The 26,345-nt window shown below is 35.1% G+C and overlaps 2 protein-coding genes across 4 annotated transcripts in view; one reads left to right on the forward strand and one right to left on the reverse strand.

Annotated features, from left to right (window-relative positions):
- The window catches only part of MACROD2 (mono-ADP ribosylhydrolase 2), a 2,026,389-nt gene that overhangs the window by 354,633 nt on the left and 1,645,411 nt on the right, over positions 1-26,345 (forward strand). The window lies entirely within an intron of this gene.
- FLRT3 (fibronectin leucine rich transmembrane protein 3) lies at positions 900-14,598 on the reverse strand. 3 transcript variants are annotated; one of them, XM_019826854.3, is made up of 4 exons: positions 14,359-14,597; positions 12,386-12,522; positions 5,458-6,219; positions 900-4,454 (listed from the first exon to the last, which is right to left on the reverse strand). In XM_019826854.3, the coding sequence occupies exon 4, from the start codon at positions 4,409-4,411 to the stop codon at positions 2,462-2,464; it is 1,950 nt and encodes a 649-aa protein (XP_019682413.1). In that variant the 5' UTR covers positions 4,412-4,454; positions 5,458-6,219; positions 12,386-12,522; positions 14,359-14,597; the 3' UTR covers positions 900-2,461. The 3 variants fall into 3 exon arrangements, with proteins under 3 accessions (XP_019682413.1, XP_006930022.1, XP_019682414.1); XM_006929960.5 differs by lacking the exon at positions 12,386-12,522; XM_019826855.3 differs by lacking the exons at positions 5,458-6,219; positions 12,386-12,522 and having other exon boundaries at positions 14,359-14,598.

A 26,345-nucleotide genomic window follows, 5' to 3' on the forward strand; every position in this document is an offset into this window, starting at 1 on the left:
TAAACTTTTACACTGTTGTTGCTATTTATATTTGCTGATATAAAACCCGTTTCTGATTTATCCCAGGTAAAATAATTAAAATGCATGTATTAGAACACACATAAAATTTCCTGTGCTCATGAAAGATGCACTAATTGGAAATTAGTCAATATAATCTTTTGGCTTTTGGCTTATTATAAACTCATAGGTTTATAGCGATATAATGGAATCATCCTTCCTGGCAGCACTGTAGCTGAACTACTTAAAACCTCTGGAAGCAAAAGTCAAACTTCCTTCACAAAACGTTCCCTATATTTAAGGTTAATCCTAGAAAACAGTTATTTTGCTAAGTTATTCCTAGAAAACAGGAATTCTTCATAACAAGAAGTCAAAAGAGATAACCTTATTGGGAAACATATGTAGATGGCAAATGAATAATAAATAACATTTCACAGGTTGCTGGAGATGTTTGTCAGTGGACTAGCAAAAGGAGAAATATCTAACAAATCTCTGGAAACACATGGTAAACTTTCTTGATCGTAATAGTAGTAACTTAATTTGGTTGAACATTGCGCAGTTTCCATGCATATCATCTCCTGTAAGAGATGAGAAAGTGGTTTGCTTTTAGTTACATACCTAGTAAGTGATAGATCTGAGATTTCAAATCCTGTAGTGCCAACTCATACTACCAAAAAGCTATTAAAAAAATATATTAGTTTTTCAAAGACCATTTTAAAAAGTATCAGTAAGGACAATGGCAGCAACGTAAAAAAGACTGAAAGATCACAGAACCACTTCTGAAGTTTTCCATCTTTGGAGTGAATAAGCAAAATAATAGTATTCCAAAAGAACGATAGAAAGTTAATTTGTTCATGAAACACTGAACTCTTTAAAGTTAAATGATACACAAGCTCGAGATATTGCTATATATATATTTTTATTTGTAGTCAACGTTTATTTTTATGCCTAGAAAAATACATGGGGGTGCTTAGGAATAATGTGCTGGGCAATTTGCTACTTTAGTGATAGTAACATAATCCCGAAAAAGCAAGCACGATTATTTTGTACTTTTTTCTTGTTTTATTCAGCAATAAGACCATAATTTTTCATATTTAAGGAAGTATGAAAAATTTGTCGAGTTTTAAAAGCTGAATACATGTAGCATTGGATCAAGGCACATACAAGACTGGCCAAAGGGCGTACAATGCACTTTGGTTTTTTGTTGGAAAAATAAAAATCATGGCAACAGAAAAATGATGTGGTTTTTAAACAAGTAATAGCTTACAATTCAGTAGGAAGCTAGAAAGAAATGTTACATTACAAGTTCATTATGTAATATGTGGAAAACTGTGACAGTAATGGGCAGTATTCTTGATCATTGTGAAGGTAAATTGAACTTTTATGTACAGTGTTAAAACATTTCATATAAACCAGATCTAAATTTGATTTCTAGTAGTTATTTTTCTTTTAAATTCTCCCTTTTTCAAAGTACTACTTTCTCTGCATTGTTGAGGGGAATTGTTTATGGGTACACTACCTTTTTAAATATGTATGTTTCTCTTTTGATATCATTTATGATAAAAACATTATAAACATTAACAATTATATCTTTAGAATTCACTTTTCAAAAATCAGGATGGTATAGGCAAAACCAAAATGCAATTCTGGTGTTTGTGTCATTACACTATCAGAGTCTAAGATTTCATATTTTCCTAAGTATAAATTTCCCCCTAACTTAAGAGTGCTCTTACATTATTCATTTTGTGAAGTCCTTTATTCTCAAAGCTTTGTTAACAGTGGTTTTAACAGCAGACTTCACACTCCTTTATGCCAGCGGATGTATTCAGTTCAGAAGATATGCGTATTTTCTTAAAAGTATCTAATTTGCTTAGAGTAAAAATGGAAATATGCAGCAAGTTTGATATTGCCCATTACGTCACACATTTTAATTTATTGAATACCACTGGGATAATACAAATTTAATAGTTGGAACATTCTTTCATAACTATTTTTTGAACTTTAAGTTTTCTCATTCAGCCAGGTTTTCTTTTTTTACATTTCATTAATACCAAAGTGAAAAATGGCCTGTGCTTATACTACAAGGATCTCATGTGAACTCAGTCCTGATTGTTCAACACAGCAAGAAAATTCACTTTCACAGTCAACAAGTCATCTTACTCAGTAGAACACAAAGTAAATGGTTTATAACTTCAATATTTGCAAGGAAAATACAGTACAAATTACTAAAAAATACTAAAATATAGACTTGTGTTCAGGCATCTCTACTACATCAATCGCAGCAGTAACCTGAAATTTGAAACTTTTAATAAAAAGTTCTTAAATATAAATTATATGGCAAATGTACAGTACATTGCTTTTTTCAGTCTCTTTTTCCAGTGTTTTGCAGTAGAACAGGGTTCCTACCATCATCTCCCTTAGGTTTAAAAAAACCGAAACACAGTCAGCTACAAGGCCTCCAGCATCATGAGTGTGAGTGATCTGAGTCTGGAATACCACTGTCTCTGTAGCTTCGGTTACTACTGCTTTCACTGTGATTGTTTTTGTACAGATTCATTCCATTAGGAGGAAATATGGTGTGTATTACAAATTCCTCCTTTGAGATTGGTTCATTGCTTATTGGTAACATCTGAAAAGAAGTCTCCCTGATTTCCAGGATGGAGTTGTCCTTCTTAGTGCCAGCTTCCGCATAGTCATCCTTTCTTCTCCTCCCTTTGCTGTATGCACAGTTCCTTGAGAAGAGTGATCCGTTCCTATGAACGTACCAGCACACTAAAGCAAGAAGGGCAATGGTGACCAGGGCCACAGCCCCACCAATGATGGCAGCCAACGGTAAATTGGGGTTTTTGTAAGGTTCTTTCTCTTGCTCTCGATTAAGGGTGGTTGTAGGGTTGTACATTCGAAGGGGTGCAGTTTCAGTCTCAATACAAACAGGGGCTTCATCAAATAGGTAGAGGTTACTGGTTTCCATGGGAACCATGCAGACTCGATATGGCGAATCAGGCTCCAGGGCTGTGACTAAGTATTCATTGCGTTCCCCTGTTACGATTGTTTCTGTTATAGATCCAAATGCTGGGCTATGGCCCAGTTTGAGCCAGCTGAGTCTTAAAGCAGTCATAGGTAGGACAAGTTTCCAAGAGATATGAATCGTGTCAGAGGTGACAGATTTCACAGTAATTATAATTGTTTTTCTTGCTGGACTCCCTGTGGTTCGCTGATCTTTAGTGAGCTTGGGGTTCTTAATGTCTGGTTGTTTGGTCACTGGAGCTGGCCACTGTCCTTGAGCAGGATATACTGTGTTGGGTATTGCAGTGGTTATCTGAATGGTGCTTACCACTGCACTGTCCTTACAATCGAACAGTTCTGCATTAAGGTCCTTGATAGCCATCCCCCGAACTTTTTCTGGGGCTTGGCACATAAGCCCACGCACATTGACCTTCATAGGTAGTGACTGTAACCAGTCACGTACCCATTTCATTTTGCACCCACAATACCAGGGATTGTTGCGAAGAATCAGTTGGGTTATATTGTCCAAATCATCAAAGATACCCTGAGGTAAATTACTTAGGTTGTTATTGGACATGTCGAGTCGATACAGCTGCCTTAGATAAGAAAAAGCATTTGGGGGCACCCGATTGATGTGGTTATCTTGAAGATAAAGCTTCCTCAGGTTTGTGCCTGGAAGGTTTACTGGTGCAGCAGTCAGGGAATTCCGCACCAATGACAGTTCTGTTAAGTTGACTAGGTTGAAGAAAACTTTATCACCTAAACCGTGGTTGTTCAATAGGTTTCCATCCAGAACCAGGCGTTTTAGGCTAGTGAGACCTTGAAGAGATGGTGATGAAATAGTGGATATGCGATTATCATCCAAGCGTAGTTCTTCTATAGTCCTGGGCAAACCCCAAGGGATTGTGCTGAGGTGATTACGGGACAGGAAAAGCAGTCGGAGATAGTTGCTGTCTCGGAATGCCCCTTCTTCAATGCTAACAGCAGAGACAGAGTTATCATCTAAATGTAATTCTTCCAGATAGGGAATTTTTGAAAGTGAATCATAAGTGATAGTCCTTATGTTATTTTCTTGCAAATGTAACTCTTTTACGTACTTTGGTAGGTTGGTAGGAAATTCATCTAAACTGTTGTGGTATAGGTATATTCTTTCTACTTTTAGCAAGTTTTTCAAATCTGAAGGAATTCCAGCGTTATTTATTTGGTTGTTCTGAAGGTAGAGTGTTGTAGCATCCTCTGGTATTCCTGTTGGAATGGATGTCAGAAAGCGATCATTACAGTAAATGAAACCTGCATCACAACGGCATACAGATGGGCAGGATTTAGCCATAACTAAGAGAGGTGCCACCTGAAGGAACAGCCCAATTTTAGTCCAGATGAGGAAGATGCTCCAGGCTGGGCTGATCATGGTCAGCACTGTTGAGGTCTTTGTACACGGTACTGTCAGAGCCCTAAAATGGAGTGAGTTAAAAGAAAGACAGAAAACAGTCAGGTTGTGATACTTAAAATAGTGTTCAAAATATATGTGGAAACTAAAATGTGTAATCACTTTCAGCTTTTTAATTTTTTTTGCATGCTTAGGGTTTATCACTAGCTTACAATGAACACCATCCTATAATCTCTTTACCTTAAATGTTTGTAGTATTTAATTAAAGAATATCATTGTCCCAAGTCCATTTGATTTTGAAATGTTAAATATAAAAGTTTTACTGAGAATTCTAAAGCACTTTCATAATGTTTGATATCAGTTCTATAGCCAGTCACTGACCAAGCTAATCAATTTTCTAATTTTTTCTTAACATTAATAATGAATTGAGACATAGGAATATGATTTATTGTACTTAAAGATAATGTTACTGTTTTTAAAAATCAAAATTTGATGTCTACTTCTTAGGTAGACTGTACATGTATAGAAATGTGTAGTAAAAAAAAATTCATCCTCTTAATATTCAAAGGAATAGTCAGTTAAATACCTCTTAAGACCTGAATCCTACTAAAGCCATTCATTTGTTTTGATTATTGATGTTATTTTTCTTTGATTATTAATATTAAGAATTGTTTCATTGGTATTTCTAACAAGAAAATCAGAAGGAATCTTTTTAATCTATTTTAAGGGAGGAAAAAAATACACAGCTAATACATCCAGCTAACCTAAGTGGAAAATTCCATTTCATATTAACCTAGCTCACTCTTTTCCCTTTTTTAATGTTTCACACTACATGGCTTAATGGCTTTGTGCAAACTTTTCATTATGTTCTCTTTCATAATATGTTTCACAATGCATTTATCTTTCTTCAAGTTCTAATCTAGGATATGGTTCAACTTTCCCCATGGCTGGAGAATTATAGATTTGTACTAATCTACTGTGTAATATGAGCTCTTCTGTACCTTTACATATTAATTAGCCTCTATAATTTCAGGCATGAAAATAAAACACTTTAATATTTTTCCTACCTTATTTAACGATGTGAATAAATTTTGCGTGAGTGAAAATCCAATGCACATATATTATTTTCCTGATGAGGGGCTGGGAGTTAAAAATTCTTGTTCAGTCCTTGGAAATGTTCTTCACTGTTTATTCAAGTAATCCTATGCCGCACACACCTCCAGATCAGGCTCGCTGTTGTCAATGAACATTCCAGCTGCAGTTCAGCATGGTGGGCAAGCTCATTAAAGTAGGGACCAGAAACAATTCAGCTTCCTGTTACTATGTAGAACACATGGCTTCCTATGTACTTTTTTTTTTTTTTCTGATAGAGTTTCTGTGTGAAGGTTCCTTTTGTGTAGCTTAATTCCCTTAGTAGAAATTGCTCTCTTTGAAATTCTTATTGGCTCTTCTGTGCAATGTGGTCAGAGATAGTAACTTCAGATCCTCATGAAGAAAGCCATTCATGATGCTAAGGCCTGTATAGTAATAGGTTTTTCAGTCATTTACCCCCCACCTTTATTCCTATACAGGATTATCCAAGTATAAACTTTGTACAGTAGCTATATCCTGAGGTATGATTACCTGCTGTGAAATAGCTATTTCCAGCTTTTGCTTCTTGCTGCTTTCTCAGAATATCTGGTGCAGTCACGTTATACAAGAACAGGTATTCTTTTTTAAGAGGTATAGAAACTTAATTCAAATATTCTTCATGGGGAAAAAAAAAAAGGAAGCATACTAGATTTCCTTTACATTTCTCTTCCTTAAAATATACTGGGTATGAGCATCTCCTGTGAAAGCAAAAGGTTTTAATAAACTATTAATAATGAACTTTTAATATGAGAGATTTCTTAGAAATTTAAACTTAACAGTTCTTTCTTTAAGCAAGAAATCTTTCATCATAGTAGTTGGTGAAAAGGATAAGATGACCTGTTTGTTTTTTACTTTGCAATTTTGCTATACAAATAAAGTAGGAGCTGAAGTTGAGATTGTCACCAAACAGATAATTTCTACTGTTAACTGTTAATGTCACTTTGAATTAAACACAGAAGCAAAGCGTCATTCAAGAACCAGTAAATGCTTTCCATGGCTTTTGAATTCATGTCAGGTCAATCTTTAGAAGTTCACTTTTAAATCTTAGATATAAAATGATAAAACGTTTGAAAAGAAGAAAACAAGTGTACAACAAAGAGGTGAGCAAATACGTAACAAGGATTTTGACAGAAATGCCATGGTAACTTTTAAGAGATTTCTGAACATGGTTTTACAAAGTCATACAATCTACAATTTAAAGAGTTGAAAGGAGTTTGCTTTAAATCTTTTCTTTTGATTTCTTCGGTGCCCTGTTTAATTCTTCCTGTAGGCCTCAATTTTCCCAATTGTAGAATGTGAACCTCATCTCCTTCCTCCTTAGAGGTATTTCTGAGGACTAGTTGATGATCTTGGAACTCTAGTTACTCAGGTATTCTTGGCCAAAAGGTAGCATAGAAGTTCAGGTTACTATTAGTTTTTTAGGGGAATATAATTTTAATTTTCTTTTAGCAAACTGAACTTGAAAAATCTGTATTTGGAAAAGAAAGGACACTATGTCAGTCTATCTCCTTATAATGACCATTCAGAAAGCATAACAAAATCTGACAAGGCATTTCTCTCTAGATTCAAACATGAACATGCCAATTTCCAGTAAGTTTATTTGTCATTTCTGAAAGAAGACTTAAGGCTTCACCAAAGAAACCAGTGATTTTAATGATGACTGCTTTGTCCATTATCTAATATCCATGAAGATTTTTTGGGGTGGAGGTGGGGAAGTACGTGGCATCAGTATCTTTTATGCAGGATGACCTACTCAGAGGCTTTCTGTATATGCAGGGAACATTAGGGTGTCATGGAAATATTTGACCCTGAAATTAAGGACTTACAGTAGAAATAATTTGCTTCTCCCCTAGTAATTACCTAGCATCCAACAAGGATAGCATCTGTTCCAGAATTCAAATGCTACTGGCAGTGAATGTTAAACAAGGCCAAAATTTGTGTTTCTGGTTCTATTTGAAAATTCAGTTTCTTTTAGTTTGCCACGAAATACCAACCATATCATAGAATGCGTTAACAGAAGGAGACTTAAAAAAATTACAGATCCATTTAATTTATTATTTAAGCAACTTGAAACAAAAATAGCAGTTTGCAGATGGATAAAGTAGTCTCTAGTGGATGTTGCAAAGTGCCCACAAAGGAAAGTTTAAATGACTTATTGTTTAAAGTGAGGTTTTACTGTGATCCATTTAGGGCTTTGCTCATTATTGTTGAATTTCAATGGTGTATTTTCTTGAAAACTTTTGCTTTTGTGGAATATGAAAATGAAAAACCAAGTTGTTGAAATTATGATTACAAAATTATCTTAAAAAGTATCTGCTGTAAATGTTTTCTGAGCTTGAAAATTATTCAACATTTAAAATAATGTGGTTAATTTAAGTTTAGGAAACAATTACTTTTGTTAAATTGTATTTGAAACTAATTAAAAACTATTATAAAAAATCACTGATGAGAACCTGCTTAAAATGTTACCAGTAGTCAGGCATTTGTCACATGCCACAACACACTCTATATTTGAGGAGATGAATCTGATGAATGAGGATTTAAGAACTGATTGTTCCCCAAGTCAGGTTAGCCTAGAGTATGTCCAAGATGCTCATAATGATAACTAGTGATAAAGCTTGTATTTAAATATTTTATGAAATCAAGCTATAAGAATATGTATTGATTTTCACATTTTTAACCCAGAAGAAAAACAAAAAAGAAACCTAAAATGGTGTGAAAAGAAGATTAATTTGTTTATTTTTCTGGTTTTACATCTGTAGAACTGCTTCCTTTGCTCTGTTTGATAGGCAAACTCACATTGCCATTAGTACAATAGTGGTAATAATGTGGGATTAACAGAAAGCCTTAAATCTCATTAAATTCTTGTAAAATGTCATTTCTCTTCTCCCCAAGTTGCATTAAAACTAAAGGCAAAAATAAAAAGCACCTTTCTCTGGAGAGAATACTCTTAGAAATGAAGATTCCCTCACAAATTCCTTCTCCTTTTACTTAACCTCAGAACAGTTCAATTTGTGTTTGATGGTGTTTTATAGTTATATTTTATATCTTTTCCTTCCCTTCCCTTTTAAATTTGAAACTATAGTGATAGACAATTTTGTTTTGTTTTGCTTTGCATATTAAAGGCTATAATAATCTATCTAAAATAAGCGATGCTGCCCCCAATGCTTACACTTTCCTTTTTCTGAGCTGGTTCTACAGAGTCGCACACATAGGGAAACTGTAGTTGATTGTGAATGATAACAAGAAAAATGAGCTCCACTGGTATGGACACCATGACCAGGTTTCCACAACATCAACTTCAGAAGTCTTTATGTCTGCATAGACTGGAAAAGAGGCCATTACTTCTGAACAAAAAGTAATCCATCTTTTAGAAAAATATTGTTATTGGGGTAATTTGAGGAAAAAAAAATGGACCCCTGGTTACTCAAAGAAATGTTTTAAAACTATTTTTTAATGGAATCATCACTAAGCATATAGCATTTAAAACTGTGACAAAAAGAACAACATAATCACCTCACGGATAAATCAGATTTTTAACAGGGATCTTTCTCTTCAGTTTCTTCTAATACAGAAAAATTGTGGGGTTAAAAGAAAATTGCATTTATAATATAATCATCAGGTCTGTGAAAAGCCTCCAGTTTAGTTCTATGATGTAAGAAAGTATTAAATAGTAAGGATACTATCTTTTTGAGATATTTTAAGAAAACTAATATAATTTAAGAAGTTTTATCTGAATAGAAAACTGGTATTTACATACAGTCAAGGATTTGAGGCAATGTACATGTTTATATGATTTCTTCCCTGCTACTACAATATGTTAGAGGTGGGAATGTTTGAAATGAGAAGGTATTCTCATGTTTTGATCACTTAGATTAAGATTATATGTTGATAACTTCCTAAATCCTTTATTTGTTGCCTTTGATTTAAATTGATTTGAAATCATGGCTTATTTTCAAAAAAATCTTATATTGAGTACAGAGTTTTTTGAGATTTTAGTAAAGATTCTTTGTAATGATTTTCTTCACATAATCCTATCTTAATAATGGGAGCTTAAGAATTTTTTTTAAATCTAAAAATTTTTAATCCAAGTTAATTGTGTTATTATTTAAATAAAACCTTGAGGTTGAAGAAAACACATGCTTAATCGGACTTATCCAAGTCTGTGAATATTTCTAGGTAAATTGGAATTTATATAATCATAGAGTTTTGGAAAGTAATTTATTTATGAAGGCTTAAAACGTTTTTTGAAAGCACAACAAAATGATCAACCTGTGAATGCTAAGTCTTTGTAAAGACAAATGGTATTTAAAATAAGCTACATATACGGTTAAACTGAACAACTGGAGTACATCAGGTTAGTTGATAGTGACAGCAAAATGCTTTCTAAGCAGCCTGACTGGTAGTTAAATTTTCCACGATCATCAGATTTCAGGAAAGTTCCAATTCTTTTGTTTAACGCCAGGCAAGCAGAAGGACCTCTAAGTCCCCTCTTGAGAGCCATGAAGTCTGAAGGGTTTGCTGAGCAGCAGAGAAGCAACCGTGCCTTTTCAGACTTGGTTTTATCTAGACTATTTTCTAGTCTGAAGACGTTGTGTTTTATTTATGTAAAACATGGGATAAAAGTTCCAAAGCAAAGGATTTTTACTTTCTCCTTTTATGTTATTGGTTCTTTTCTCCCCATAGGTTTGTGATAAGTGAATCCAATTCTGCTTCATTTATTTTGGTTTTTAAAGTTAAATCAAGCATCCTTAAAAGAAAAAGGCAAACTAGGATGTTATCTTTCATCATGGTGAATGCTTCTTCCTTTTGTCATATTTAAATCCAGATCAAATGAATTGGAGAACCAAGACTTGTGTGAATGAGGAAGACATGAATTTAGAGGGAGGTAAATGTGAGCAGAAGAGGGCTTGGGGCAGGGAACATGTTTTACGTTTGCGTTGACCTTTGAGCAATTGCACTTAAAACTGTACCTTTTAAAATCACAAATGTTTTCCCATTGCAAACTTTAAAGCTCCTTTTTCAGTGTTGTGAGTACAATTTGGTGGATGTGCTTTAAATTTCTAGTATTCAAGTTTCCATACACTAATACAACAAATGTTTGGGTCTACTGTGCGCCAAGCACTGTGCTCGTTGGTGAGAACATCTCAAATCATAAAACACTTTTTTTTTTTCATTTCAGAGTAGGATATTACTGATGTAAAGCAAATGAAGAGGAAGAAAATCAACAACACATAAACTGATCAATCCACAGTCCAGTGGCACACTTTTTAAAAATAGTATTTAACCAAATGTGGTCTGTGGATTTTCTTTTCAAAGTTGCCACGGTAACTTGTGCACATGAAAAGTGAAAGAATAAAGAACAAAAGCTGTCATTGTCTCATCAAGTGAGAGCAATTTCTCTCTCCTCTCATTTAAGGAGACTAATACCTGGAGAGAGCTTTTTATACATTCCTGACATTTAATGTTGAGTCTAGGAAAAAGATAATGCATATGCAAAACAAACGCAACTTTAGGTGCTGCTTACATTATATTTCATTCCTCTTTTACTTAAAATCTGTTTTCTCTGGAGTTCTTGTCAATAGACAAGTCAAAGTGCTGAAACCTGCGCTTCTATGCAATGTAAACATGGCTTTCCAAACTCTTTTTTGATGTCATGTCTCACCAAATTTAGTGATGTTGATTTGCAGTCTGAAACTGGAAAATGCTTTCTGAAATGTATATTCCTATATTGATTCTTAAGAGGAAGAAGGCTTTTTTTCCAGAAGACATTTACAAACCGTCTCATTGTTGGAAATTGGGTTGTTGACTTATGATAAGTTCTGAAATGGTGGAATGTTAGAAGAAGTCGACAAACAGCCCTTTTTATGCTCTGAATAGGAAAAGGCAGTTTTGAGAATTAATATTGCTGAGAGATTTACTGTAGAGTTTTTGCCCACTGGGGGGTGGTACACTCTACCAGAACACTGCTTTCAGAAGCCGCAAGTCAGATGTTGGCTGCTGCCGGCCAGTTTTTCTCTGGTTTAATTACAACAAAGCCTCCCGTTGAGAAGAACAGTGAAGGCCTCTAGGGCAAAAGGTGGGGGGTGGGAGGGAAAGGGGACTGAAGGGAAAAGGAGGGAAGAAATTACAGCCTTTGAAAAATTACTGAATTTCATTTCCCTCATCGATGTCATTTATGGTAGTCTTCATTTGACTTTCAACAATTATTTATAATGCTATAAATACACTGACTGAATAAAAATATTTAAGGTGATTTAATTCAGAATTTTTAAGTTAGCTCTGCATCTTGCCATTAATCACATTCTTTGTTATGCAGCCCACCCACCTTAATAAAGGGGGGAAAAGTTAAGATCCACTGAAATTTTTCTTTAACTGACCAGATTTAATTTAGTATTGGTATAACATCAAAAATAAAAAGCAGGAAGAAAAAACATTCATATAAGGTTAATACAAGGCAAGTTCTCTGCTACTGATTTTTGTAGGGTTTTAAATTGCTCAAAATAATCCAGAAAGAGGAGGAAGCCTTAGGGTGTGTGGCCAAGAAAAGCACAGACGAATCTCTCTGCAGTGCACTTGCATGTTTAAAGCTGATAATTGTATTTTTCATCTGGAGACACTGAGTGTTCATTAGGGTCTGGTGTCCCTAGGCAGGAGATGCTGAACATAATTGGAGTTTCTATTTGATTGGGCAATATAGTCTAGAGAAGAAACTGGGGTAAAGATAATTAATAGCTTGCTAACAAAGTCTGACAGCCACAAGATTTCAACCAAATTTATTTCACACCGCTTCATTTAGCTCTGAAAAAGTTTTGATAGAATTGGAGGCTCCTTAATTAACACTTGAAAGCAAAAGAAACATACCTTCTATTTTGCGGCTACATTCAGTTATGACAAATTTTCTTACTGTTGTTCTTCTTTTTGTAAAAACTTTATTTGTTGCCCAGTTATGTATTTCACAAGCTTTAATGTTTAAGGAGTGTTGAGTTAGGCATTTGAACCTAATCAAAATTGATTTAAAAGGGGGTGCAGAGAAATGAAAAGCCCAATTAATAACTGATGGTTAGTATTAACAAGAGCAAGATTAATGAATTCATTATGTTTATTCATTCAATAATATCTTTGCTGATTCCTGGATTTGATGTGTTTTGGCAGTGCTCTATTAAAAAAAATTGGATGAGATTTTCCTACTTAAATTCATACAATCACGTTTTTGTAACCTTGTTTTTTATTTCAGGCTAATAAACATATGTATGTGTGAAAGTGTGTGTATATGTATATGTGTTGTGTACACACATATTTGCAAACTAAGTAGCGTGTCTCTGATTTAATCTTCTTAGAGATTAAATCCTGGTATATTATTATTAATATTGGTAGTAATGGTAGTATTAATATTTTGTGGTACTTTTAAAGGATGGATTTCTTTCTTTACTCATTTCAGAAGAGATGAGTATCAATCAATCATCTGTCACTTTGGGGCAAGCATAAATGGTTCTGTCTTAAAACAGACAAATTAATTCTTTATGTTTCAAGCTAGTCAGGATATTTGTATGGGGTTCGGGTTAAATGAAAGGCATTGCTACATCTGAAGCACTTTTCTAGTGGCTAATTTATTCATGTTGTCTCCTGCTAATAAAATAACATATATGTGCATTTTAGAACAGATAGATTTAAGAAAATTTAAAATAGCTAATTGTTAAAGCCATTAGAGGATTTGGTTCCATAATTGGCAAATATCAAGGCTTTTTTTTAAAATTTTAAATAAATAGATAAAATAATCAAATATCAACCCCCAGATGTTGAGAAAATATAGGCCTGTTGCACTTTTTACCTCTATGCAACCATTTTGTTTCAGACCTAATTCACTGGAAAAAAAAAAACCATTTTTTTAGAAGATATATTTAACTACTGTTTGGAAGCTTTGCTGTATGAAAGCATTTCTTTCAATATAAAATTTTGCTCTTGTAAGTTGCAAGTGAGTGGATACTCTGCGCATCCCACTTGATGAGGGCTCTACTAATTTTTGTTCCTCTTGCCACCCCGAACTCACTGCATACATCAGGCACCGCTTCCACGCTGAGCTTTGTTAGTTTTTCTGAGTAGGCTTTGCCAATTACTATGCTAGTCACATACTACATTTGCCCAAGCAATGGATTTTGGCATTCTCCTGGAGTGGGGGTATGGTTTGGAAGAAAGTCTCCCCCTCCTCTGAGCTGAAGTCACTAGTTGAGATTTGCAAGCCTGAAATGCTTGAAGCAGCTCTGGCAGGATAGCAGTGCAAGCTTTAAAATCTAGGTGTAGCTGTTAATCCTTACAGAGGCACAGAAGTCTCCGGGAGTAGCTCAGCTAGCTGTGAGCAAGATGTATGCTTTTCATGTACTGCGTACTCATGGGCAGAGGGATTATTGATTTTCTTTCACAGTTGTAAAAACAGCAATTGGTGATCATACCACACATACAGTACACACCAAGTTAGCAAGACCTTTTGCTTTCCTCTCTGTGAAAAAAAATCTGCCTTGTATTCTTCAATATATAACGTTTAACTTTCTAACCTAATGTTTTCCATAAGGCTCTTATACAAATAGCAACTATACAAGGCAGAAAATAGCTATTAATTATTACTTTTGAATGAAAGAAGGTTTTAAGAAACTTCTTGCATTTGTCTGTATAGCCCAATTTTTCCTTGCTGGCTCGCACACACATTATTTTGCTCTTACTGGTGACAGAGCAAACGTTCATATTTGGATGCCTCACAGTACCAACTCATTTCTGTCTACAGAGTAAAACCAAGCAAACTTTCTGGGACAATCTTAAGGAAAAACATGGGAAACACTTACCAGGAAGACGAGAAAAAGCAATCCCATGTATACTGCCGCTATAGCTGTAATTCCACTGACTGTGAACTGGAGTAATAACCCTCCCCCCTCTCCCAAGCTCCGCGTCCAGTCCACACAAAGCCAACAGCAGCTGCAGGGAGAGCTTGTCCTGCTTCGGATCACTCCTACACTGAGGAGTGAGTGAGGGAGAGCATTCCAGTTTACTGCACACAGCCCACCTCCAAGTCTGAAGTTAAAGCTTCACCTCGCAGTGGTTGAAGAAGGGGGTGATGTCATAGATGGGCAGGACTTAGCCGAGCTCTTGTTCAGTGAGGTAACTGGATAATCAGACAGATGAGCTTTGCGAACGCTAGAGGGAGTGAGAGAAGCCAAAATGAGGCTCTCAGCCTGCCAAAGCAGGGATGCCATTTGGTTTGTAGGCCGGCCTTTGGAATCTCAACGTTTTCTAAAGTTTAACACAGCAAGGTAGTGGTAGCAAGCTTATTAAAAAAAAAATACGAGCATGTTAGAAGGATACTTATAAGATCATAGTAGAAAAACTTAGGTTCTTTTTATTTTTGAACTATGTGTATTAAAAAATTAACCAAAAATCATATTATTTTCATTATTGATTAGTTCCAATAGCATTGGAATTTTGAAGGCTCTTAACTCTAACTGTGAATATTTATTTGACAAATGAGTAGAAGGCAGGTTCAAATGAATAACTGATTTATTTAAGGGAAGGGGAACAGGCATGCCAAATGGTAAAGAACTTTGAAAGTAACTAGTCCTTTTTTCTAGAGGTAATGAGTAATTTATTGTTCTGTATATGTTTTAAGAAATGAAACTATTTTTCACATACTACCACTATTTGTCCATCTCCTTTGAACCTAGTAGATATTAGGTTTTTCATAATTAGGGGGCCCTCCCTAAAATGAAAAGTTTTAGAAAAATTAAATAGAGTCTTTTCCTTTCTGATATATTTTTGCTGCTCTAAATATGGACTAAAATGTAAACATCTTAAGAAAAACCTTTCAGGGTGGTTTTGCTTATATTAAAATGATTTTATTTTAATTTTGGTACACGAATAAACACTGGACAATTGAATGTCTATGTCTAATTAGCAGAATTATAGACATTCGTATTCAATTATGATTTTCATAGACTGATTTCTTCTGTTTGGTCAACACTTGCTTTGGGGCCATAGTTTTCCACTAAGTTCATTTCACTTTTTATTGTTGCTGGGGAATATTTTGCTTTTAGATTTACCTGGAAGGCAATTTCCTTAAACTAATATCATATGCTTTATTCTTAAAGGCTTACAATGTTGTGTTTTGTGCTTTTTAAAAAGTTCCTATGAATATTTGTTTCTGAAGGAGGCCAGCTGATTGTCTTTCCCAGGAGTATTTGATTATAGTCTCTTCATTAGCTTCATTTAGTTTATCTATTCTTACGCTTCTTCAATAACAGTTTGACCTTCTGAGTTCCCCTCCGAGAATGGGTGATATCAAAGTAGAAGGTGAAACCTCGATTAGAGACATATTGACCCTTATTGTTCTGTGATTGTACTTTTGCTAGCCACTGAGGGCAGACCTATTAAATCCAGGAGTTTTAGAACTCTAATGTCTGTTAAAAAGACAATTTCTTTTTTTTTTTTTTAATTTTTTTTTTTTTCAACGTTTATTTATTTTTTGGGACAGAGAGAGAGCATGAATGGGGGAGGGGCAGAGAGAGAGGGAGACACAGAATCGGAAACAGGCTCCAGGCTCTGAGCCACCAGCCCAGAGCCCGACGCGGGGCTCAAACTCCCGGACCGCGAGATCGTGACCTGGCTGAAGTCGGACGCTTAACCGACTGCGCCACCCAGGCGCCCCTAAAAAGACAATTTCTTAAAAATGTTAGGTAGCACAACTTAAACTGAGATGCAACTGCTGAATTTTTGGAGGAAAGGAAGGTGGGAATAATCTCTCACTAAATGGTGAATTTTCTTCTATTACTGCAAAACAAATACCTGGATTAGATTATTTTATGAAATAAGTCTTTCTAGAGGCTCTTTTCAGATGGCAGTTGTTTATATTTAAAAAGGAGTTTTTGCTTTGGCTAGATTACTGTATATTCATATCCATATTTAATCAGTTTTGTCTCCATTCAGGCAGACCTTAAACAGAAAAGAAAGATAAATGGGCAATTTTGGTTATAAGTACCTACAAGGTGGCATAGTTGCCTGGGAGTTAGGAGTTCTGAGGTTTCCATTCCCTAAGCTGCCATTGGTGGTATGACTTCATATTATGTGCTCTGGGCTTTGGTTTTATTGCATGGTGAATAAAGGCAGCAGGAAATAGTTGAATGCCAATTATGTACTGTTTTTTTTTTTTTTAATGTGGATTAAAACATAGAAGAAGGCAAGAGATTGTGAAAAATATAATCTAATAGAGTAGATATATTGTATTTATGATCTACTAAAGGTACTGACTTTGGAGGTAAACTCTTAAGATAGTCTCTATCATCCTACCCTGTCCAAAAATGTATACTCTTTTGTTGCTTCCATGTTTTTCTCTTTTCTTTCTTTCTTTCTTTCTTTCTTTCTTTCTTTCTTTCTTTCTTTCTTCCTTCCTTCCTTCCTTCCTTCCTTCCTTCCTTCCTTCCTTCCTTTCTTTGTTTCTTTTTTTTTAAATTCCTACTTTTATCAGCTGGCTAAATTCTGCCAGTGGAGGTGAATAATAATAGTAAGTACTGCTTCTGGAAAGATTAAGAGTTACCCTGAGTAACTGTAGATTGTTTTCCTTCTTTGTTACTTAAAGGAGATTAGCTGTAATAAAAGGATGACTGTGCTGGTTGGAGGAGAAGGAAGACAGGCAGTTTTCAGCCTGATGCCCTTTAGGCTGTGATAGGAAAGGAGGAACTGATTCTTACAGCAGAGAGGACTCAGCTCAGAGAGGAAGAATTGGTGTAATCTAATGTTTAAAGGGCATGGGCTTCAGAGTCTAGCATACCCAGACTCCATCTTGGCTTTGCTACATGACAGTAGACAAATTGCTAAATCTTTCTGAGTTTATTAGCTCAGTGCCTGACTCATAGTAAGTACACAGTGAATGGTAGCTGCCATTATTAAGATGAGGGCATCTGAATACCTGGAAAAAAGGCACATTAAGAAGTAGAAGAGTGCACAAAGGGAGATACACAAATAGGAGTGTGCAGATAGGAGACAGCCATGATAGCTTTTTCACACTCTTCTAAATTTCCCTTTGAAGTGGTTCTGTAGCAAGGAAATGGGGTAAGAGGTAAGCAAATAGGAGATTTTCGTGTTGATTTTTTTTTTTCTGTTGTCCTCATGCATTTCATAGCCTCATGTTCCCAGGGTTTAGAATTTAATTGAGTTATAGTAGAGTTTTAGGTTGTGTTTCATTTGTTTTGTGGGCTAGTGCATGAATCCAACAGTGTACATGAGAAAATACATTTCAGATTGTAAACAGCTGGATTAAAAATGAACTCCAGTAGCATATCCTAGTTGTAAAACTCTAAACTGGTCATATCAAAGGACTTTGTGTTTTTCTATTTTTGTGAGAGGATATGAGATGTTCTTTGGGGGACAATAGGGGAGATTGGATTTGGAATCAGGTTTCCCAGGCTCTGCCATTTACTTGTGAATCCAAATGAAAACAACAATAACAACAAATCAAATCTCTTTTAGTATAAACTCCCAGCTGAAAGTGACTCTAATACATATTATTCCAGGGAACAGTTTAATTCAGGAATTCTAACCTATCTAGACTTAACATACCTCATTCACTCCTTCATTCGTTCACTCACTCTATGCAGATTCATTGAACATCCCTATAAAAGAAGCTGGTAGGACTAGATGATCCACCAAACTACTTCCAATTGTGCTATTTGTGATTTAATCTTAGCATGTATTAAATTCGTTTTAAGTCTTAGAAAGAAACATTCTGGATGATTTTTCTTCTACTCAACATTTTTCATGGGAATTAAGTCTTCAAATTTGGGTAAAAAAACAAGCAAAAAACCCAACTCAGGCTTTTGGTATATTAAATGCCTTGGGCTATTATAATATACTTGAGAATTTTTTGGTTGCAGGTGACTTAAAATCCAAGCCTCATTGTCTAATCAACAATTCGAATCTTTGGTTCATATAACTGAGAAGTTCAAATGTATGGTATGGCTTTAGGTAAAGCTTGATACAGTGGCTTAAAATATGTCAACAAAATTAGAGTTTCTCTCTGGCTGATAGTGTTTGGCCTTGTTCAGTGTTGGCAGACTCCTCAGGCTATATGTAGTGGACCCTTGGCAGCTCCAGGCTTTTCCCTTAGGCTCTAACAGTTCCACATATCACATTCCCATATTACAGTGTTTAAGGGAAGAGAGGCCACTTCCAGAAGCTCCTGCACATAACCCTGTGATTCAGTTTCTCTCATTTCTGAACCTATTACGGAAAGGTGGGGGGATGTGTCAGTGAGCGTAATTAAGCCCCCTACTCAAATATATGGTTAAGAATGGAGGAGAGGGTATGGCCCAGGGGAAGATTGGGCAACGTTAGTTTGAGAAGGAAGGAGCGGATTCTAGAGGTTAGCTCATTTTCAAAGGATTTGGCATGCTGAAACTTGGGCATCGTTTATAAATTTATAAACTTGAAGCTGTTTTTTCTCTTCTCTTCTCTTCTTTTCTTTTTTAAACCAGAGTTTCTGTTTAAATTGCCAAAACGTCTTTAAAAGATTTTCTATTTGTAGACCCTCTCAAGTCTAGCCCAGTTTTTTTTTTTTTTTTAATTTTATTTATTTTCCCTGTCAACAGGTAGTGATACATGTCAGGGCATATCAGTACTAAATCTTAACATGAGCCTATGGGATATTAATAAAATATATAGAGAGAGTGCACATTCAGCTATCTCTGCTTCTGTGAAGTCAGGCCAGATGCCTAATGCACCAGTTAGAAACTACTACATCTTTCTGAACAATTCCAAAGGGTGTTGGAGAAATAATTAGATTTTAGCAGGTCACAGATGCCTTAGTATACTAAAAGGTTTAAAAGTGCTATATTAAACTCTTCTTCTGATATTTGCCTTTTATTAGTCAACACTTAAAATGTACGTAAAAACAATCACATATCCCTTTTAAGTATATTTCCAAAACATACTGCACTGGAGTGAGATCTGTCATTACAGGACTTGAAACGAAAATCAAAGCAAAATCAGACTGGTTATTTCCCTCCCTGCCTGCTCATTTGCCCACTTTCTGGAACAAGCTACTTTCCCTCTACCCCAAATTAGACTGATATACTTCAGGGATTGGGAGAAAGGTGGTCTAAAACAATAGTAACTACCACCACCTGAGAAAAAATCACCCCTTTGGCCTCTCAGGAAAGGAAAAAAAGAATTGTGGTTCAGAACAAGTTAGTACTTAGCCAAAAGTGATGGCATGAGGCAGCTGGCAACACTGAAAGCCTGGGGATCCCTACTTTTTTCCATCTTCAGTGCTTTCATGTATGCCCATACAGCTGATGCAGTGTCCAACTCCCACTGATATAGGCTGTAGCCTTTATCCCTTCCTACTCTCCAATGTCCTGTCATCTTTCTTTCTTTGTTTTAAAATATAAAAGAGAGATTTTTAAAATGGACCTTGGAAAAAGCAGAGACTGGATTAAGCAGAGTGAGTGAATTCTCCCTCTGATACTTAAGTGTGTGGCCCTGGGAAAAGAACTTAAGTTCTTCGAGCCTCAGTTCTCTCATTTATGAGGATGAAGATATGGGACCCTCGTTTAGCTATTACAAACTTCAATGAAGTGGTGCATGTAAGAGTTCATTACTAAATCTGAGAAAGCACTTACCAAGACAGAGCTAAAACCTGTGGATAGTTGCTTTTTTATCTTCCTGGTGATGAGTGGGGCCAGGATCTATTCAAAAGGCACAATCCATTAATGTTAAATTGAACTGTACATTTTAACAATTTATCTTTGGGAATGAAACAATTTGTGAAATGATTCTGCCTACTGTCCTGGATGCTCAGACCTTGAGATAACAGTATCTAAGTCTGGTTTGGAGACTTAATTACAACCAAAGGACAAATTCCTTATCCTTGGAAATTATTAAACTAAAACATAGCTTTGGATGACTAACAGTTAATAAGAGCAGATCAATGTATGTCTAATTATTGAGATGTGTATTTACTGGATATCGTACAAGTGCATTGCCCTGGAGCCTTGTGATTCTCTTTTATATAGCTAGCTATTGCTGTCAGTCCTGACCAAAGCTGTCATCACTTACAAACCATCTTATTATTTCACTATTTCTGGAGTATTGGTGCTAATTTTAGGTACACAAAGAGACTATATGAAAGGAAGATTTCCTGAAATTGTTGTCAGATTTTTCTTATTTCTGGAAACCAGCACTGTAGTTCTCCTTCTGTTTGAGATTATCTTTTTTAAGAATTGCTTTTTCCTTGCAGTCCAGATTACTTAGGTACATAAACACGTTTAATGTTGAAAAAACATGGTTAAAGTAGAATAAAAAAAAACTTTTATATTATGTCTGTTTTATAAATGACTATGGAAATTGTACTTCATTGGCATCATATAGGAGAAACAGGTTTACCATGATTAGTATTTCTTTTCATTTGAAAACTAGTATGAGTCGATTATTTTTAAGATTTTTTTAAAGGATAGAGTATTCTCATTTGACTAGGTTTGGACTAAGGGAATATTTTACAATATCATCTATTCCAAATAACAATAAGTTACAATTGAATCACGTGTTTACCACTTGGACAGTTTCTCTAAAATATAAATCTATTCAAATTTCAGAGCATGATTCATGACAAAGATTAAACTATGTCTATAGTTTCCTCTGATTCACTTCCTTCATACTTTAAGTGATTAACCTTAAATTTGGGGAATTTAATTCTTTAAGTAGTTAAGTTTTCATTCTTTTTGTTTGACATTTGAAATATGTTAGAACTACAAATTTACAGATGTTTTCTAGGTTTATTAAAAGTGTAAAAATATTCCCAAGAATTACTTATACTTTAGTGAGTTTTTATTCTTAATAAGTTGTTTTTAAAACAATGGTAGAATTTAAAAATATTATTTAAAAAGCATTACTTTTTAAAATTAATAATTTTTATTAGGGAAGAAGTTGAGAAGCTTTTTGGTAGTTGTTTAATTGTCATGTTTACATAGAGGCAATATAGAACTATTTGACTTGCTTCCCATGCAGCCCCTCTTTGTTTTCTTCAGTAGCCCAGGGAACAGACTTGTCACTCTGAAGTGTCCACATGTAATTCTGTCCTCCACTTTTCCCCCAGGGCAAGTCAGAAATAAGCTTATCAGATCATATCTTACTGACAAAGAGCAAAGCTTGTTGGCTGACTAAAGAGGAAAGAAAGGACAAGTAAAATATAAATGGCAGATTTGATACCAAAAATGCTAGGTTAACATTGGTTTTTCAACAGCTAAGCTTTTTTTTTTTAAGTAGAATTGTATCTTTTTAAAACATTTGCTTGAGTTTTACTTTATGTACAATTTAAAATTAAAAGTTTTACCGATATCTTATACACTTAAGTTATCAGCATTATCATTGTCATTGTTTTTGTCACTGTTATTATTTGCTCCTTGCAAGCAACTCTTTCTGTCTTATATTTGGACGTGGTTAGAGAAAATATCTTTCATCTTATGTGCTTCCAGAATAGTTTTCTAACAGAAAATAGGAATAGCTTACTGATAGAAAATAAAAATATTAGAAATGTAGAAATAAATTATTATAAGTGTTAAGCAATTATAAGGAATTTTTATATTTATATCCTGACTCGAATGAACAAAAAAAGTTTATAGGAAATTTTAAATCATATTTGTATCCTGTCTTCTTGACTAACAAAACAATATTACCATCTCCATTCTAATACAGCTGGTATCTACTAATTGCATAGCAGGTGCCAGTCCAAAAGCTTGTTTGGGGCACTCTGAAGATGGTGTTAAGGTCGTATCTCTGGTTCTAAGAGAAGCAGATGCTGTTCAGGCTCAGAAGGGTTGTAGCGTTTAATGCAGTTGATCCAACTTACTAGCATCCTCTTTATTTTGTTTAGATTGGTTTTATTTCCAACTAAGTGTCTGCATTAGCTGGTGAGGAGGAATGAGTGGTGAGGTTGTCTAAGTAAGCTTTTGCTATTCAGTAGACACTCAGAATGAAAGGAGTGAGAATGAGAAGGTAGAACAGGCAATATAAGGAGGCGCCTCAAGTTGGATGTCTAATTTGCCTTGTGTCTTCCCACTACTTTTCAACAAATGTTTATTGGATGATAAGATATGTGTTATCAGTCTGGTCATTTTGACTTATTATCTGTTTCCCAAAGACTTTATAACCAACCTCCTCAAGTTGCTGTGTCCACTCACATATAGATTAAGGTGGACCCAAGCCATCTCATGACAGCTAGATATAGATTTCAACGCAATCCCAAAGAAATGGCAAAGAAACCTGTTCTTAATCTGTGGATGAGAAGGTCAGGAACAATTTAGCCAATGCACTCTGGGCTAAAAAGCCATATTTGAAATGAGACTGATAGCAGCTAAGCAAGGAAAGTTTTTGAAGAGATATTAAGGAGAAAATCAGAGTCATTGAGATAAGAATAATATGCTAATTTGAGGGGAAGAGAGCCAGAGAAAGTAGATTTTGAACTCTTTACTAGTTACTGTGGTGGTAAGCGCAAGCAAGGATAACAGAGGAAATTTTCTAAGAATATTGGGAATGCATGTTGCCCTCATCCATCCTTGTATCTAATTTTGGGGAAGAATGAGGAGATTGCTAAATTATAGAGGCCAGTGAGGAAGAAGAGTTCAGAGATTTGAGCAAAATAATACTGTCACTATAATGAGACTATTTATTATTCCAATAATGGTGATAGTATGAAAAGCACGGTAGAAAGCTTAGCATAGACTAGAATAATAAAATTTGATTGCAGAGGAGAAAGGGTTTTCAAATATGGACATGTTACTAATTTGGGGTATTAAAAAATATGACCTGACTCTGCTCCTTCCCTTATTAGGCCTTCCCAGGGAAGAAAGTTGAGGCTTTCCCAAAGCTGCCAGTTCTAAGTTTACAGAAGTGTCTATGAGACTCCCAAGCCATTATTCTGCATCTTGGATTGCAATCCCTTGACTGAAGAAGGGTCTTCTCTGTATGGCAAGGAAATCATCTGCGTTAGGAGGTTGAAAGCTGACACTTGCTGAGAAAGCTAGTATGGTCCAAATAAGCCATGACTATGAAAGAGGGATATGTGTGTGAGGCCATATGTCACAGTCAAATCACCCACATAGCCATTAGGAATATGGGGAAGCTTTCAAAGGCTTCTACTTTGTATCCAGATTAACTTGTAGTCTGACGTAAAGATGTAGAGGAAACAGAGTCATTCAAAATATGAAACCAGAATAAATGTATAGGTTTTAGACATGGAATAAAAATTCTATGGTATTAAGAGTTCATTGTAATTTGGGTTTGTTTTATTTTGAGAGAGAGAGAGAGAGAGAGAGAGAGAGAGAGAGAGAGAGAGAGAGAGAGACTGAGAGAGAGAAATAAGGTGCGAGTTGGGGAGGGGCAGAGAAATAGGGAGAGAGAAAGAATTCGGGGATCAAACTCATGAACTGTGAGATCATGACATGAGCCAAAATCAGGAGTCGGATGTTTAACCAACTGAGCACCCAGGTGCCCCTGTAATTTGTATCAGAATGTAATGAAAGAAAATATTAAGAAAAAAGTTATACCAGTTTAGGATGTGTCATTTACCATATAGTGAGCCAGAATCCTATCATGCATTTCTATTTACATTTGGCTCTTCTGAACCTCATTTCTTCTTTTGACTTGTCCTTTATAAACAATATCCTTCATTGGTAAACAAACAAAGTTCTTTACTCATCAGTTAAGGAAAACCACTGATTGTCCTATCAGTCCCAAGGATTGATTTTGGTAGAATATGTCCCAATTGTATTTTTTCCCTCAGTATGTCTCACATGGGATGCTTATAACTTATTTAAAAATGAATGAAGCTTGTTTAAGAGAAGAGACAGAATGACTCAGAAGACAATGCTATTATGAACCACTTATGTATTTTGTAATGATAAGAAATGAATTGACCAATACTGTCCATTTCCATCAGACTGGTTGCAATCAACTGTTACAATTCACTTTATAGTTTACTTACAGCCATTAAATGACACTGTTTAGTCATTTGTTGTGGAAAGTTAGAAAATAATGATAAGAGGAAAATAAAGATAATGTGAATTCCCAGTATCAACATTGGGTGGTACTAAGCCAATCAGATGTTTAGAACTTAACGTCTATATGCAAAAAATAAAATTAGGAAAATACTTATTGTTTTATAATTTATTTGATTTATAATTTCTTTTCACTTAAGAAATTTGTGACCTTGTCTCTGCATTATCAAATATACACATATATCTTCAGCTGTAATGGGAACATAGTAACATAGTATTCCATCATTTGCACAGGAAGTAATCACTGTAACTAGTCTATCTTGCTGGCCATTGTGTGGTTTTTAACTTTTCAAGACTATAAGTGAAATTATGATGAAAATGCTTCTAACTAAATCTTTGTGCTCATCAAATTATTAGATAACTTCTTTGAGGTAAAGTTGATAGTTCGTAGAGCTGACAATCTTTTAATGAATTTGCTGTAATTATAATAATGCCCTTCAGAAAGGATGTGTTCTCCTAGTCCCTGCACCTTCCACAACATTGGGTAATGTCAGTCTTTAATTTAATAGAAGATAAATTGGATCTTGATAGTGTTTAATTTGTAAACACAGAAGGAGCCCATTTTCTTTCTTTTTGGGACAGAGAACATTTCTTTTCATTCCTTTCCTCCCTCCCCACCTTTCCCCCCCCCCTTTTTTGGTAAACTTTTGTCTATGTAATCCATTTATTTTGAGAAGTTAAACACAGGGAAGTACAGAGAATAACACAATAGAGTGTGCATCACCTAGAATTAACAAAGGTTAACATTTAATTTATTTTAATTAATTATTGCTTTACATTCTTAATTAAAAGTAGAATGTAAAAAAAAATAATAAAGTTGAAGCACGCTTAATTTCCTCTCTTATCCAGTTATCTCTTTCTTTTCCCAGAGGCATCCACTGTTATGAATTTGGTGGTATGTTTTTAGTCTGTGTTTTTATTTTTATTTAATTAAACTTAGGAACAGCTGTGAGTCATCAAAAACTTAAAGTAAGAGAGGCTTAAACAATGTAGACGTTGATTTCTCACTTGTGTAAAAGTCCAGATAGGTACTTCAGGGTGGGCATGGGTCTCCCCACAGTGAGCTAGGCTTCTTTTAGCTTGTTGTTTTAGAGTAGGTTGTACCCCTGTATAAATAAGACTACAGGGAACATTCTGTTACATATGTCCTACTCCATGTGGATGAGATCCTCTGGCTTATATACACAGAAGTGGAATTTGTGGGTCTTAGGGGATGACTATAGGTATAGGTAACTATACTAGATATTGCAAAATTCTCTTTGTTAGAGTGCTTTCAGCAGGAGATAACAGACAGGGAGGTTCAAAGTGGCTTAAATAAAGAAATTTTCCACATGACAAGAAGTCTAGAGGTAGGGCTGCTCTAGTTTTGGTTAATTCATTGATTCAGTGGCTTGCATTCCTCATGGTTACAAAATCACATACAGACAAAATAACAGCCAGAGTCATTGTATCTCTGTATTTCTTTTCTTCTTCTTTTTAAAATTGATGTATAATTGACCTATGACATTATATTTGGGTGTACAACATGATTCAGTATTTGTATACACTGCAAAATGGTCACTATAATAAGTCTAGTTTCCCCCTTTCACCATATAAAGTTGTATATATATACCACAATATTATTGACTATGGTCACCATGCTGTACATTATATCCCCATGACTTACGTATTTTATGACTGGAAGTTTGTACCTCATGATTTCCTTCTCTCATTTCACTGTCTCCCAAGCCCCCTCT

Source organism: Felis catus, chromosome A3, assembly GCF_018350175.1.
Source record: "Felis catus isolate Fca126 chromosome A3, F.catus_Fca126_mat1.0, whole genome shotgun sequence".
Classification (NCBI taxonomy): Eukaryota; Metazoa; Chordata; class Mammalia; order Carnivora; family Felidae; genus Felis; species Felis catus.